The 16,766-nt window shown below is 37.3% G+C and overlaps 1 protein-coding gene and 1 pseudogene across 2 annotated transcripts in view; one reads left to right on the plus strand and one right to left on the minus strand.

Moving 5' to 3' along the window:
- PKP2 (plakophilin 2) overlaps positions 1 to 16,766 on the minus strand; it is a 121,544-nt gene that overhangs the window by 102,783 nt on the left and 1,995 nt on the right. For both annotated transcript variants that reach the window (XM_077170496.1, XM_077170495.1), the window contains exons 2-3: positions 2,327 to 2,439; positions 1,266 to 1,963 (exon numbers count right to left, since the gene is read on the minus strand). In XM_077170496.1, the coding sequence (XP_077026611.1) occupies positions 1,266 to 1,963; positions 2,327 to 2,439 (811 nt within the window). The remainder of the gene's footprint in view (positions 1 to 1,265; positions 1,964 to 2,326; positions 2,440 to 16,766) is intronic.
- LOC143689948 (small nuclear ribonucleoprotein E pseudogene) lies at positions 2,584 to 3,265 on the plus strand (annotated as a pseudogene).

Consider the following 16,766-nt stretch of genomic DNA (forward strand, 5'->3'; position numbering starts at 1 on the left):
TTCTTTAAGAATGAGGAAGAGAAGGATGTCAGTTGTTGGAGGATGTGGGATGATAGAGTTTTGTTACTGTTAAAATCATTTTGTTAAAATTATGCTAAGCACAAACCTTAGAATACAGGAGGCTTTGAATAAATTTTGAATTATCAATTTAAAAGCCTCCTTAATTACCGCATACATTTTTTCCTCTTTATAAATGTATCCATTCTGACAAAGGATCTGCTTTCTAAAAGAAATGTTAAGAGTCCTCAAGGTAAATTTTGCTTTACAAAAAAATGTTTCTTGCTTCAAGATTAGAATAGATCTAACACTTCTGTTGAAAGGAATTTATCACCAGTGCCTGCTGAGGCAAAGGGTAACACTACATAATTTCACCTAAAGGGATAATTAATTAAAGGTAATATGTTTCCCTACGCAACTTTAGAAATCAAACAAAAAGTCACATATTTAATGTTTTACCATAATTATCCTAGATTATTCTTTCAGGAATTACTGATTTAATCATCCATTTTTAAAAAACCTTTCTGTTAGTAATAATTCTCAGTTTGCAAAATTTGTGCTCTAGAATTAAATTAGAATAAAGACATACTTCCAAAAACTAAATTAAACTTCAGTTTTTTTAAAAAAGCCAAACCATACAGTGAACAGGAGAGATGTAATTATGAGGAATGATTTTAAAATTCAATTACTGTATTCAGCAATTTCCAAAAACACCCTCTAAGTCACTGACACTGGGATCAAAAAGTAAAGACATCAGGTATCAAAGAAAGGAATGAGGTGTGTAGAAATCAGAGCTTTTCCTTAGCTCTCATTGTCTTTTCATGGTGACAGTTATCAAAACAGCATTTAAGGTTCACTCTTAGCAACAGGAGCAAGCATTTTTGCCTGTTTCTTTTCTTTATTTTGACAAGTGATTGATAAAATGCTTGAAACAATTCATTTCTTGATCTACTTAGGGGTTTGCTCTCTCTCTGAGCAGAGTTTCACCTAGCCTAGGGGTAGCCATTCCTTCTGCCAGCATTTAATCTGGAACAGATCCAAAACATCACATCTCCTCCCAAAGCTGCCACTTGAGCAGGTAGTTTGGCCCTTCTCCCTGAGGTAAACAGGCTGATCTATCAATTAGGCAGCTGTCTGAAAAGTCATTATTTTAATCACTTATCTCTGGAAGCCTTTCTTTCCAGTCCCAGAAGTGCCAACTAACGCTGTGTGGGAACAGAATGTGCTGGCACTGACTGAACTGCAGATTAGGGGTGGGGGGGACTTACCCAAGCTGGGAGTCGGTGAAAGCGATTCGTTCGGTGAGCAAATTCCCACTCCCTCCTGCTGCCACCTGGCCAACGGTGAGGTGTGACCTCCTCCCGCCCGCATCCACAGCAACGCTGGGGCCTGCTTCCTTCAGGGTGCGGGTGCTGTGGAAGGAGCTCTGGTGCCAGGAGGACTTGAGAGCCCTGTTCTGGGTGACAGGCTGCAGGGGTACCAGGGGCCTGACTTGCCCGGCAGCAGGCCCTGAAGCCAGGTAGTTCTCTTTCTCCAACAGGTTGCCCATGCTGTGGCTAGTGCCAGGCCTGGGGTACGTGAACACCACTGGGTTGACAGAGACACCGTCGAAAACGGAGTCATTCATAGCCCCATACTGATACTGTCTGCGGAAAGTGTCATAGTGGCGCTGCCTGCTCACGGCACTGGGATGGTTGAAACCGACGATTTCCGAACGAGCGTATCTGGAAGGCATAAGGAAGGCGGACCGGCGGCTTTCCTGGCGCTGCAAAGTGTGGCCAGCCTGGCTTCTCTGGCTGTACTGGTAATCGCTGAGTGCGTGATGAACCCTCTCCGGGCTGCTGTCAGGGGAAATCTCTAGTCTCCTCAGAGGCTGCCTGAAGGACCTTTCTTCCACCGATTTTTGCGAACTATACTGTGCAGTTCCTCTCCCCCAACGATTTTCATAAGTAGCCGAAGAGCCTGTCTGCACAAGGGAGAAACAAAGTCCACATGAGCCATACATCAGTCTTCGTCATTGTTGAGGACTAGCTACTTCAAACTATTAAAAAGATTTCACATTCCCTTTGACAAGATGGAGAGTTCGGCTCCTTCTGGGTAAAGACTTATTTAACGAGACTTGGTTTATCTGGGTCATATTTGTTTGCACTAGGATTTGATACTGCTTATAGTTTCCTAGTTTCCGTGGCATCCACACAAGATCTATTTTTTTTCATAATTCATTTAGGGAATGGTAATACTTGGGAAAGAGGAACATTAAACAATAATCTAAGGAAGTCTACAAATGTTTTCATGTCTGACAACTGGGTTACATTCTTTGACACCCTACCTTTAACACGTCATAAGTTTTAGTAATAGAGGATGGTCCTCCAGCGAAATCATTTTCAACCAAGTGTAGATTGTAGACATACTCAGGAACACTACTAGTTCGATGAAGATTTCCTGCAATCAAGCACATATTAAAATAATTCAGAATATTATTTTATGGGCTAATATGGGCTAATTGATATGTAAACGCTATATAACAATACTATATTGAACTTTTAAATATAAATAATTAAGGCTAATATCATATATTAAATTTATTTTATTTTAGTTTGTTTTTGGGGGGGAGGGGTTACATGGTCTGGGAATTGAACCCAGATCTCCTGAATGGAGATCATTCTACCACTGAGCCACCCATGCACCTTAAAATTCTTAAATCTTGGGTTTAGCAACAACATGGCAAATGATCAAAGGTTATTACAACATTCTCTATAAACTTTTCAAAATAAAAATCTAATTTAAAAGAAAAGGGAAGGGTGGAGTGACAGTGGCTCAGCAGGCAGAATTCTCACCTGCCATGCCAGAGACCCGGGTTCGTTTCCCAGTACCAGCCATGTAAAAAAAAAAAAAAAGAAAAGTAGGGAGAATCCAGAAGTTGCTTTCTGAGACAGTGAATGGGTACAAGGGGTCTTTGTGACCTTCCAGCATGGTATACTGTGGCCAGGGACAAAACGTGCAGCAGGTGATGGTGCAGCCCATCCACCACATCTTCAGATCCTCGGCAAACAGATCCTGGATTCAGGTGTGGATCTCTACAAGCAAGTGAATACACAGATAGTGGGCTAGATCATTGGCTCTGACTGTATATGAACCTCGTATTAGATGACGCAGAAGAATTCATTATAAAACAAAGTCAAGAAAACAACTGGGTCGGACCATGCTAAGAGGATATAATATTACTCTGCTACAAAGTATGTCTCCAAATAAAAATGGTCCATTGTAAAACAGGCAATGCAATTTTTTTCAGGTGACCTTTGGGAGTATAGTTCTAAAACATTTGTTCATATTGTTTTGATTACAGCTATTTCCTTACTAGGTAAACATAAATGCTGTCAGGATGTTTTTATTAGAAAGAGAGAGAGAGAACAAGAGAAAGAAAAAAGAGAAACAGAGAGAGAAAAGAAGAGAGAGAAAGAACAGAAAAGGTTATAGAAGGGAGAGGAGATTAACAAAAGCCCAAAAATGTTCATTTATTACAGTGCTGAAGATTTGGGAATCATTCATTGGTTTAGGTGGTATGTACATAAAGTCCAATTTCTTAAGTAAGTGGTCCTAGGACAGGAACTTGGAAGCGTCTAATAATAAGTAGGCGAAGGCAATAAATATAACAGTGACTCAACACTACTGACAGAACATGGTGGGTCAAAGAGATCAAAGATGGTTCAATTAAAAAAGGTCTTGGCTAGGTTTGAGGTATTTAGTAATGTGAGATTTAGGCAGTAGAGAAAATCAACCTTATTTTACAAATAATTGTTTTTTGTATTTTTGGAATCAGGTGGCTCATTCTTTGTTTGGTAGTCTAACATTTAGTCCACTCTTCACGCAAACAGTAGGAGATAACCCTTCCTGTTCAGCTCTGTGGGGACTATAGGAATTCTCAATATTGATGTATGATTCAACATCTTAAAATATTCATCTTTGAGGAGGGGGTAGTAGAAGACAGTACTGTGTCCATTTTATATCTCCTTTATCCTTCTCTCAGCTTTTAATATTTTCTCCTTTTCTAGTAGTGTTGACATAAAATTTAAAAAATTAGACTAATCAAAGATCTGCAAAACCTAGGTAATTTCTAGCTCCCTAGTTTTAACCAATTTTTTTCTTTCATGTAGCATTTTTATAGAAATCCTAAAAAAAATATTCAACTTTTCCAGGATTCAGAATCTCATGAAAGATGTCAAAAATAAAACAACACAGGAAGCCCCTTTCCAACGCAACTGGAACACACCAACATGCTTTCCAAACAAACTGTTGTAGTCAAAATTTCAAAAGACTAACAGTGGGGTGAGAATTATTGTTCCCAGAGAGCTAAAAAGCAGCATCAATCTTAAGTCATGTCCTTGTCTCTGGAGCCAAGCAAACTGGCTGGTAAATAATGTTCAGGGCTCAAGAGTTAAAGGCAGGCTTGTGACTGTCATCTAAGGGAGAGAGAAGTTGAGTTAAGCCAGACATCCTGAGTTTCTAGGGTTTCTCTACAAGGGCTGGCAAAAGGTCTTGCAGCCACTTAACTTTTAAAATTAAAAAAAAAATTTTTATTGATAAAACAACATACAATCCACTGTTGGTGGGAATGTCAAAGGGTGCAACCACTGTGGAAGGCAGTTTGGCGGTTCCTCAAAAAGCTGAATATAGAATTGCCATACGACCCAGCAATACCATTGCTAGGTATCTACTCAAAGGACTTAAGGGCAAAGACACAAACGGACATTTGCACACCAATGTTTATAGCAGCATTATTTACAATTGCAAAGAGATGGAAACAGCCAAAATCTCCATCAACAGAAGAGTGGCTAAACAAACTGTGGTATATACATACGATGGAATATTATGCAGCTTTAAGACAAGATAAACTTTTGAACCATGTAATAACATGGATGGACCTAGAGAATATTATGCTGAGTGAATCCAGCCAAAAACTAAAGGACAAATACTGTATGGTCTCACTGATGTGAACGGACATTCGAGAATAAACTTGAAATATGTCATTGGTAACAGAGTTCAGCAGGAGTTAGAAACAGGGTAAGACAATGGGTAATTGAAGCTGAAGGGATACAGACTGTGCAACAGGACTAGATACAAAAACTCAAAAATGGACAGCACAATAATACCTAATTGTAAAGTAATCATGTTAAAACACTGAATGAAGCTGCATCTGAGCTATAGGTTTTTGTTTTGTTTTGTTTTGTTTTGATTTTACTATTATTACTTTTATTTTTTTCTCTATATTAACGTTCTATATCTTTTTCGGCTATGTTGCTAGTTCTTCTAAACCAATGCAAATGTACTAAGAAATGATGATCGTGCATCTATGTGATGATGTTAAGAATTAATGATTGCATGTGTAGAATGGTATGATCTCTAAATGTTGGGTTAATTCCTTTTTTTCCGTTAATTAAAAAAAAAAAAAAAAAGAGAAGGGATAATTGGAGATGAAGGGATACAGACTGTACAACGGGACTGGATATAAAAACTCAGAAATGGACAGCACAATACTACCCAATTGTAATGCAATTATGTTAAAACACTGAATGAAGCTGCATGTGAGGTATAGGTTTTTTGTTTTTGTTTTTTTTTTTCTTTCTATTATTGTTTTAATTCTTATTCTGTTGTCTTTTTATTTCTTTTTCTAAATTGATGCAAATGTACTAAGAAATGATGAATATGCAACTATGTGATGTTATTAAGAATTACTGATTGTACATGTAGATTGGAATGATTTCTAATTGTTTTGTTAATTCTTTTTTTAATTAATAAAAAAAATTATTGTAACAGTAAAAAAAAAAAAAAACATACAAGCACAAGCATTCTTAACACAAATATTTCATACATGGTGTATAATCAATGGCTCACAATATCATCACATAGTTGACATTCATCACCATGATCATTTCTTAGAACATCTGCATCACTCCAGAAAAAGAAACAGAAAAAAGAAAAAACTCATACATACCATACTCCTTACCCCTCCCTTTCGTTGACCACTTGTATTTTCATTTACCCTATATATATTTTTAATTTTAACACGTTCCCCCTATTATTTATTTTTAATCCATATTTTACTCATCTGTCCATACCATAGATAAAATGAGCATCAGACACAAGGTTTTCACAATCAAACAGTCACATCATGAAAACTATATCATTATATAATCATCTTCAAGAAACATGGCTACTGGAACACAGCTATACAGTTTCAGGCACTTCCCTCTAGCCTAATACACCTTAACCTAAAGAGGGGATATCCATATAATGTGTAAGAATAACCTCCAGGATAATCTCTCAATTCTGTTTGAAATCTCTCAGACACTGACACTTAATTTTGTCTCATTTCTCTCTTCCCCATTTTGGTTGAGTTTTCTCAGTCCATTGATGCTGAGTCCCAGCTCATTCTAGGATTTCTGTCCCACGTTCACAGGGAAGTTTACACTGCTGGGAGTCATGTCCCACGTAGAGAGGCGGAAGGTGGAGAGTCTGTTTGCCGTGTTCAGCCCCTTAACCTTCTTTTTTTCATGGGCAGGCACCAGGAATCGAACCTGGGTCTCTGGCATGGCAGGCGAGAACTCTGCCACTGTGGCCCACCCCCAGCCCCTTAACTTTTAACCTCTGTATCAGAAAATGCCTGATATCAGAATCTTGAATGAGGTAAAGAAATCTTTTTTTCAACTCCAAAGTATAAGTTGTGACAAGACTTAAGGATTCAACATTGATGCCTGGTTGAGACTCCATCTAGGCTTCCATTAGCCCTCAACACTGTACCCACTTCTCTCCCCCTCATCCCCAATCCCCAGGCAACCAGGAAAGCAACTGCAAGGGCCACGCTGGTGTGGGAAAGAAGTCTAGGCTGCACAGGTCCAGGGAACAGCCAGGCTCTGATCTTGAACCGTGTGGGGACCAGGGTGCCCTTGTCACTGGGGATGTGGGGAGAGGGGTGGAAAGGGGAGGGGAGAGAGACAGGGGTTACTTACATATCTCCCTCCCTCATCCCAATACAAAAGAAGCCTTTTCTACAGAGGCTGTGGTTGAGTAGAGTTTTATTAGTTAGCTGATAAGTAAAAAATGACATTTACTGTCTTCAAAATGCAATTTAGTGCTATCCATGTCCAAAATTTTAGAATGTATAAAAACTGAATATATTAAAGTTAGAGACAATCTAAAACGGGAAAATACACTAGTGATGATAGCTAGAACATTTATTTCTGTTACTTTATAATAAAATGGTAGGGAGACTTGACATGTTTACTTTGAAGTTCAGTTCCTCTCTCTTGCCTAGGATTTTTTTGTTGGGCTTTGGATTGAAGCTCCTCCTTGACACTTGTTTCAACTTATTCTAGACTAAACTAATAGTATACAGTACTGCCCAAGTTTAACTGATCAGATATTTTAGCTTTTCTTTATTTAATTCTTGCCCTGGGTACAATTTTTAAGATTGCACTATTTGTGCAATTGTTTCACCCCAAGGGAAAGCATCCTCTCCTCCGTTCCTTCTCTGGGAATCTTGATCTGTTCTCTGTTTTTGTTTTGCTTCTATAATTGTTTTTGTTTTGTTTTGTTTTTACCCTCCTTTCATTGCCTCTGGCTGATTTTGCCTGGAGGACAAAGTCTGGGAGGAGGTATAGCCCAGAGAAGACTTTCCCAAGTCAGTATTTCCCAGGCAAAACAGGACCAGGAATCAACAGAGGGGCACAGGCCAATTCCAAAGAGCCCTGGGTAGAGGGCCACAAAAGACACCCCAGAGCCTTTTTGATGGCTCCCTGAAGCTCTGTTTTCCATGCCAGCTCTTCAGCAAACTTCTCCTTATATAGGCCCTGCTTCTTTGAATCTCTACTGCAAATAGGTTGAAGGTAAAATGTTATAATAAAATGAGAGATGATGAAAGGGTGCAATTTTAGGAATCCAAGCAAAATTCCTGCCAGTGGGGATCCCTCTAGCCCATCACCACCTGCGATATTTTCCTGCCCTACTTCCAGAAATGGGTAGATATTCAAGGACAGTTAATAGGGAACCAGTTCCATGATTAGGCTGAGACTTCTGCAAGGACTTTTAAAATGTGTAAAAATCTTTGGACAGGACTAACAGTAAAATAGCGTATCCTATCAAAATAGTTAATCAGTGATATGTAAATGTTAACTTGTTGAAGTAAAATGTTTAACTTAGGGTTTTGCTGGGGTAGATTTTTTAGGGAATTTTAATAATTCCTGACATTTCTATCTAACTTTTCTTTCAAGGAGCTCAAGTTATCTTATACGTTTCTTTATAAAATATTCTCTGACACAGAACCAGCTATTATTATCTCCATTTATAAATAGGAAAACTTAAGTTACTTGCTTTAAATTGCAAAGAGATTAATGTCAGGCTTGAACTCCAGGTTCTTGCTTTCCACTGGTCTCTGATTACATGGTGGTTTTTCAGAAACTGTCATTTATCAGAGCTCTTGAGGGAATATTATCTTTTTTTTTTTTTTTGATAAGAGAACCAAAAACAATCATTTTCTCTTTCTTCTAGAACCTTTACCTGGGCAACTCCAAATACACTGTAAATGTTCATTTTTTATCTACTTACATAATTCTTCTTACTTATTTGTTTATTTATTTGCATGGGCAGGCACCGGGAATTGAACCCAGGCGTCCGGCATGCTTGTATAATTCTTATAAGGAAGTTTTTCTTTCAGTTTTCAGATGAATGAACTAAGACTGATTTAATGATTCCCCAAATAACTACACTGTAGTTAGTAACAGGAACAAAAAAATAAGATTGGCTATTTAAACCACAGATTCTCTGCTCAAGGAATACTTATGCAAGAAAATATGTGATACTTGATATTCAACTTGCAGATTGCCACAATATATGGTTTCTCTGGTTAAAGGACCAGTCTCAAACAACATTAATGCAGACTGATTTGCCCAGGCATTCATGAGTTTGAGATCAGGATGGTAGATTAAAGGAAAATTAGTAGTTGTTGTTCCAAGATTTTAAAAAAATTTTGGACTAGGTGGAATAAAAAAAGGTAAACTTTAATCAGGATGGAAATTAATCTCTAGAAGGCATGTCTTTATTTTCTGTTCGACCGAGAATAAAATATATAATAAACAATATGACAACTGAATATATATAAATAATTCAGCTCTGTCCTCCAAAAATAGAAACAAGGAAGTAAACAAAAAGCTGTTATAAAACAGGTGTATCCTGGTATAATAAATCCAACATGAACATCTAGATTTACTAACATTGAAAATTTGGGTATGTTTATATTTCAAAGGATTTGTTTATTTCACAAAAGGAGATTATATCTTCCCTAAGTCAAAGAAATCTATAGACCTGATCTTGAGCCCCGTCTCTATTACTTTCTGTGTCTGCACAAATACTTAAAAGGCCTCAGCTTCTCCATAATTACATTTATTAATAGGGCTGCTGAGAAAATTTTACTTGCAAAAGCAAACATTCAAATGCTCTTAAAATTGTAAAGCAAGATGCAAAAAAATGAGATATGGTTTTTAAAATAGAACTTGAGTCACAAAAAATTGTTTTTCACATGTTTTTTCATGAAGTAATCTGTTCTGGACAGAGTGATAATATAGTGTGCATGTTTTAATCTACACTTTATGGTACCTCAGAATTTTTATTCAGGTAAGTTCAACCAGTGGTGTTGAATTTTACTCTTCCTGGTTGTTTCTGATCGACCTAGCTACTGAGGATGACAATGACAATTATCGTGGGTATTCCTGCCATTCATTTGTCCAGTGCATAATGTGCTTCTGAAGTTTCCTAAAGAAGGTGACAATTTATTATCGAATGGTTCAAAGTAATGTTAACTCATACAACATCATCCAAACCCTTTCTTTTAAAAACTCCATGAATATTTTATGGAGCCCACTTTAGGGGAAATAAAGTAGGTAGGTGCAGCATAACTCCTCCTTCCACCCTCTCTCCTTAAAATAACAAGCAATTCAAGTCAAAGCAATTGCTAAGAAGATTGTGGAGACAGAACTTTTACAGGCTAATATAATTTTTCTCCCTTTCCTGGTCCAAATGTTACATCTGAATGACATGATTCTTAAGCAGCTGTTAGAAGAAAAATATCTTTGTTTCTGGTCATCTGAGCAAGTATCTGCTAAAATAATGAATTAGCACTATGGTTAAAAATATTAAACTGATTTCCATAATCAGTTTTTCTTTTAAAGATTTTATGAACAGCTTGATTACCTAGTTGATTAAACTTAATACATTTATTAAATCAAACTGACAAGCCTTTATTCTAATTCTATTACCTACCTCTATGGGCATATTTTTATAAAAATCAACCACAGCTTCTCTTACAATTAAATGCGAGTAGGTGATAGAGAATTGCTGAACAACAAACAGTCTTTACATAACCTGCTTCTATTAGAGAGAAGACAGTAACTCTCACTTTCAGAAGGGCATCTTTCAATCTTCTAGCATTGTATGAAGTGGTTAAGAAGTGTTTTGGTTCACAGTGAGTTCTAAAAGGAGACCTGGGGAGGAAAGTACAGGAAGAATTTCCTACAAAATCTGGTACAAATATATGCCTCGAAATCAGGTGTCTAAATGCCACACTCAATTGTGCTAACAAGCAGCTGCTTTTCTACTGTGTGATTCACAATGGGTTTTTTGGTGGAAAAGGGAACCTGACCGTCTAAAAACTATCTTCTTGTATTTGGTCTTTCCATAGTAGGCTCTCAGTGACAGTAGCTCCCCTTCTCAGCAGATCTTAAAAAGATTCAGTCTTAGATTCTTCCAAGTAAAATTGAGGGAATGTTATTACAGGTTGAAGCAGGGAATCTTGAAACTTATAAGGAATTTGCATAGCAATTCACATTTAGATGGTTCCTTAGGGTCTTTTCTTTCTTTCTTTTTTTGGCATGGGCAAGAACTGTGCCTGCTGAGCCACCGAGGCCTGCCCCTTAGGGTCTTTTGATAACAGAATTAAGCACTTAAAAGAAACCACATTGATAAAGTTTTGTTAATAGATGTGATGATGGTAGCACAACATTGTGAGCATAATTAATAGCACTGAATTATATAGTTGAATGTGGTTAAAGGGGGAAATTTTAGGTTGTATGTATGTTACTAGAATAAACTTTAAAAAATATAGGATGGGGTGGTGCAATGGTGGCTCAGTGGCAGTATTCTTGCTTGCCGTGCTAGAAACCCAGGTTTGATTCCCAAAGTCTGCCCATGCCCCCACCCCCCAGAGAAAGAATTGAAAAAAAGATATGTATAGGACAGTATAGCACAATGAATCCTATTGTAAATTATGAATTTTTGTTAATAGTACAAATAATAAAAAAATACTTCCATGAATTGCAAGAAATGTATCATACTAATGCAGGGTGTAATAATAGGGTGGTATATGGAAACTCTGTATTTTATGCATGATTTTTCTGTAAACCTAAAACTTCTCTAATAATAAAAAAAAGTAACCATGAAACACATGAGGATCCTTCAAGTACCAGTACCCCTGAGTTAATGAAGCTTTTTGTTGGAATGTGTGGGTGTATATGGAGGACTTTTACCCAGACTCAGACGTTAAAGCAAAACAACCCTTCTTTTATCATCTTCTATTCTTACTCTCCAAGAAAATGACCAGATATTTATGGAGCCCACAATTCTCTACCTTGCCTACAATCATGGTAAGCATTTGCTCAGGCTAGAAAATGAGTAGAATTTGTTGGTTTCAAGAACTATGAAGAAGAATTTTTTTAGAGCTGATCAAAATGTAATGTTTTAAAGTGAATTTTAAAAGTCGCGGGGTGCTGTTCATTATGACTAGCTAAAACAGCTCACATAATCAACCATGAGAAAAAACTCAGTGTACAGGGTATAGGCTGGAAATTGTATGTGGATGTGAGATCTTACTCTCTTGAATATGTGAGGGTAATACGTGAGCTCTCCTGGGAGAACGGGTCGCAGCTCTATATGCTGGTAAGTGACAAGTCAATGGACATTATCAAACACACAGCAGAACTATCAGTCTCCAGCACATTTCATTTCTCAGGAGCCCCTTATGAAGTTTGAGAACTATCTTTTAACATACCAGTTTACAGCATTTTGAGGTGGGGTTGGTGGGGGGGAGGGCGTAATCCTCAAATGATTGCTACAGATAAACACAAAAATGCACATAAAAATGCATTTTAGGTGTCTATACCATATATTTTGTTTGAGTAGTCAGAATATGGTTATTGTGATTCTAAACTGGTAACCAACATAAAGGTGAAAGAATAAGTAGTTACAGGCTGGGGTTTCTAAATCTGTGAATTCCTGTGACTTGTCTCCTTACTCTGGCATTCCTATCAACTCATTTGTTGAGATATACCATAATGACTTACTTGTAAGTCTTCAGAACTGCAATGACAAATAGCACCTTGATGTAACTAATGATCATAAAGGTAAGTTTACAAACTCACAAATAAATTTTTTTGCTTTTAAAATAATTCACTCCAGATTTTCCTTAAAACAACTCTCATTGCCTTTCACTTGGCGTAAGTAACCTCTTTCTTCTCAGTTCATTCCTGTGGCTGGCACTTTGCCTTTAAATCTACCCTTTATATCTCTGCCAAAGGTACTTTCCCCAAATCCCTGCACTCTCCATGTTTGCCCCTGCTTAAACAGCTTCTATGATGTACAATTATCAAGTTCTTTTGCTTGCATTCAGGCCCTCCCTCTGCAACATGAGGGGAGAGGGATGGAGGAAATGTCCTAGAAGAGGACATAACTGAACCAGAGTTTTGAAGGAAGAGTAAGAGTTAACCAGGCAAAGAAAAAGGAGGGAGGACTGAGGGGACAAGGGGGGAAGGTGGGTAGGAATCCCAAACATGATAAATTGCATGCGTCTGTGTGGTGGGGATTTGGGGGTGGGGGTGATAGGGATGAAGTTTGAGAAGTTGCAGGCATGGGATCATTAAGAACTTTAGATGCCACAATGAATGAGGATTTAACTCAGGCAGATAACAGCAAGAAACTGAAAGAATTTAAATTGGGAGGTGATAAATTGGGAGAGTTTTAGAAGGAATTTTGTAATTTGATTATGATCGCTTTGGCCAATTAACACTATTAGCCTAAAGTTGATTTTTCCAAGACGTGGGTTCTGTTAATGGTGAGCTGTATTTTTAAATACTCATGGTTATTTTTTCCATGTATTCTAATCTAGGTCTACATATTGAGTTCCCAAGCTCTTCTTTATGCATGTTACTTTATAAACATTACAACTGTCTTTAAGTTCAATATCCAGTCACCATTAATGGCATTTAACAAAAGATACACAATTGGTTTCTTTTCTTTTAAACATTTCTAATACAACAGGACCTGAAATTCTCTTTACTGTTCTTACCCTATTAAATTAGGGGAACAAAGTGGCTCACACTAATAGGAAAAATAAATTTTCCCTTAATTTATTGTCTATTCCTCCTTACATCACCGCTTTTTACTGTTTACTTCCTCAGGAAGGATTTAGTAGTTATGTCTTCATAACATTGTGTGTATAGGCAAAATACTGGAGCCCAACATTTATCTCAGTACCGTGTAGTTAAAAATTCTTGAGTACCAACTGGGATGGAACAAATGATCTGTTATAGACCACATTAGTCAAGTCTGATTTATAAATATATTCGTTTTTATACTTCATTAATATCATAGATAGATTGACAATAATATCCATGTTTTCTCAGAGAAGAAAAAAGAAATCAAGTATCTTTAATAACTTCTATTGATCAGACACAAACTTAATTATCTCGGTATAATTTAATGTTAAAGTACATCTGAATATAATGTTATAAAGTATATAATACCTAAATTAGTAAAAGAGAAAAAAGTTTTAAAGATAATGTCCAAAACAACTCTACAAGAATGAGCCAATGCGAACAAGATACCTAGAATATCTAATTCAAGTGAGCCACTCTCAGTTCCTATGAATGGATCCACAAGCATCAGGCATAGATAACATTAATGGAGTCTTTTAAAAAGCTTACGTGAATAGTCTTCCCTTTAAGGTAATTTCTCGTGTCTTAATCGGTAGCACATAGAACAAGGTACTTTTATAATCAAAACTTGTTACTCTGGGTCTTCGTGGTTTCATACAGTTCCAGCGATTTTGAAACACCCCCCAACCACCCCCTCCTTGGGTAAAAGATGTGTTCTCACCATCTCCAGGGCTATGAAGGTTTCTTTTTTCTTTTAGTAATCATTTTGTTAACATTTTATTTCCTTTGACTAATTATAATCAGAAGAATTTCTTTTAAAAGACACGTGCTTTTTTCAGACATACTGCAATCAATCTGCTAGACTGAATGAAAACTGGTCCATGAGCTGTATTAGGCAAATAAGAGGTACATTAAATCCAGCCGCACTACAGACACCTCATATTCAGAGTAGCATGGCCTTACGCCTGCGGCTCACCATCCCAATTCTTTTTTTTCTTCTCCTGGTCACTCCTACTTTATGAATGTCTAGTCACCTCAATCCCTGAATTGCTTCATTCCTAGAATTCCTTCTCAGCAAACAAAGAATTCAAACTGCATTTGAACAATATCTAAGGTTTTCCTCCAGTAGCACCTATACTGCCTTTTTGCTACCTTTAGCCAAATTTCAGTCCTTTCTCCAGAATTCCTTCTGTTTGCAGATATTCAAAGATGTTTGGTTTGGCCAGGGAAGTCAACTGAACAGCATGCTTCAAGCTTTTATGGTGGATTTCCAAAGAAACTGTAAATTGTACTAGGATATTGCTCGTTGTGTTTTACAAGTATTTTATACAACTATTTAAAATCTGACTTCCTTCTTACTTAGATAATGGGGGAAGGGGTGATGTGTAATAAGTAAAGCAGTACTTTTTTCAAGAGGTGTAATACATAGGATATGGGCACTTTCAATTTTTCTCTTAGCTAATACCGGCAATTCTTAAATGTCTTCCCTGTGACATTTATGAATCAATTTTTTAAAATCCCTATAACTGTGCAGGCCACGGTGGCTCAGCAGGTAGAGTTCTCGCCTGCCATGCCGGAGACCCAGGTTCGATTCCCGGTGACTGCCCATGTGAGAAAAAAAAAAAATCCCTATAACACAGACTCATTTCACAATGCTGTTATGTACCTCTGACCAACCCCAACCCCCAAGAGTTACAGCCAACTTCAAAATGCTCTGCAGAGATTAAAATAACAGCAAGTCTTTGCCGGGTTTACTGTGAACATTACATGGTTTATCACCCACCTATACTAATGCATTCAAAAGAAGTTGAAGGGTTAAAAACTCTTGCAGTTTCACCCAAATTTATCTCATCTTTTGTTTTCAGAAGATTATCTGTGGCTTCAACCTACAACTATGTCAACAATTCAGAATTCTCCAGGGCCCTGGAGTTAAGAGCAGTTAGCACTAGGGTCCTTTCTTCCCAGAATTTGTTTTGATAGAGGAGCCTTTCTAGACCAGCACTGCTTCTGTTTCAAATTTAGAGACAAAAGCAATACAGAAACATTAAAAACAATACTCATAACCATTATGAGCCCCAAGACCCTTTCAAAGAAATTTAATCAAACACCACACAGGGACCAAACCAAGTAATTCTTCCATGGGGTGTCAATATTAAATTTCTTTGAAACTGATTTCCTTTTTGAGTCTCAGAAAAGTTTAGGCTTTAACATAAGTACGTGTTGTTTGCTACCTTATCTCTCAGTCTGACTTGCCCTTCTGAGTAGGCTGCCAGGTATATTTCAGCATGCTGGGGAGCTGCTGCTGTAATCAAAATATTTTAAACACATTGTTCCTTACTTGAAAGAGTCACTCAAGTAGTTGCTCTCAGCATTAGGACAGAAGCATTTGTTCTATCCTGCCAACTCTGTGAACTGTGAAATATTCAAGCTGTTTCCCTCTTAAAATGTTCTTCTTCCAACCATCTCCCCAGATCCAAACCTACTGAACTTTTTGAGATCTAAAACACCATCTCCTCTACAAAGCTTTCCAAAATTCCCTTCATCTACAAGTAACTCATACTCCCAAACTCCGTCCTGCGTTAGCATTTCTTCTTTTTTCATCGCTTACCACTTTATGTGTGGGTTATATTTATTTGGGTTGAAAATGAAGGCTTCCTTCCTCAGACTTTAAATCCTGGCTTTAAAATCAGCAGTCTATGTTCAATTCAGTGCTTGCACAGTGCCCTATATGATGAATATCCTCAATCGACAGTTGCTGAATTCACCAAGAGGCTGATGTGCTATATTGTAAAGAGGACAGACTATGCGTGGGTTTGGGACTGAGCTCCAGTTTGTTGAAAGAAATACCTAGATCAAATCTAAGCACCTTTAATTGTTCATTGTATGACTGTGTGTCTTGGTTTCTTCATATGTGAAATGGATCCCCATATCTATCTTATATAATTGTTTCAAGGTTATAATAAAACCCTAGTAAAGTTAGAGAGACCACATATGACTGATGGTGTTAAGTGGCATGTAGGAAAATAGAGGCAGGGTACGTGGGATGGGGAAAGAAGAGTGTTAAAGAGGGGAATGCAGGGTTATCAATGAAGACTGATTCATTAGTAAAATAAAAAATTCATCAATATATAAAAATAAAGAAACCATTAAGGAAAAGGTAAAACCAATTTTAAAAGGTCATTCCTCAGGGTTAAAGAGCCCTAAAATGTAAAGAATTAAATAACTTTGGCAGAGTTACCCCTCAACCTTACCTTAACTATTACATCTTTGGCTACAATATTCACTGAGATAAAA

This window comes from Tamandua tetradactyla, chromosome 7, assembly GCF_023851605.1.
Source record: "Tamandua tetradactyla isolate mTamTet1 chromosome 7, mTamTet1.pri, whole genome shotgun sequence".
Lineage (NCBI taxonomy): Eukaryota > Metazoa > Chordata > Mammalia > Pilosa > Myrmecophagidae > Tamandua > Tamandua tetradactyla.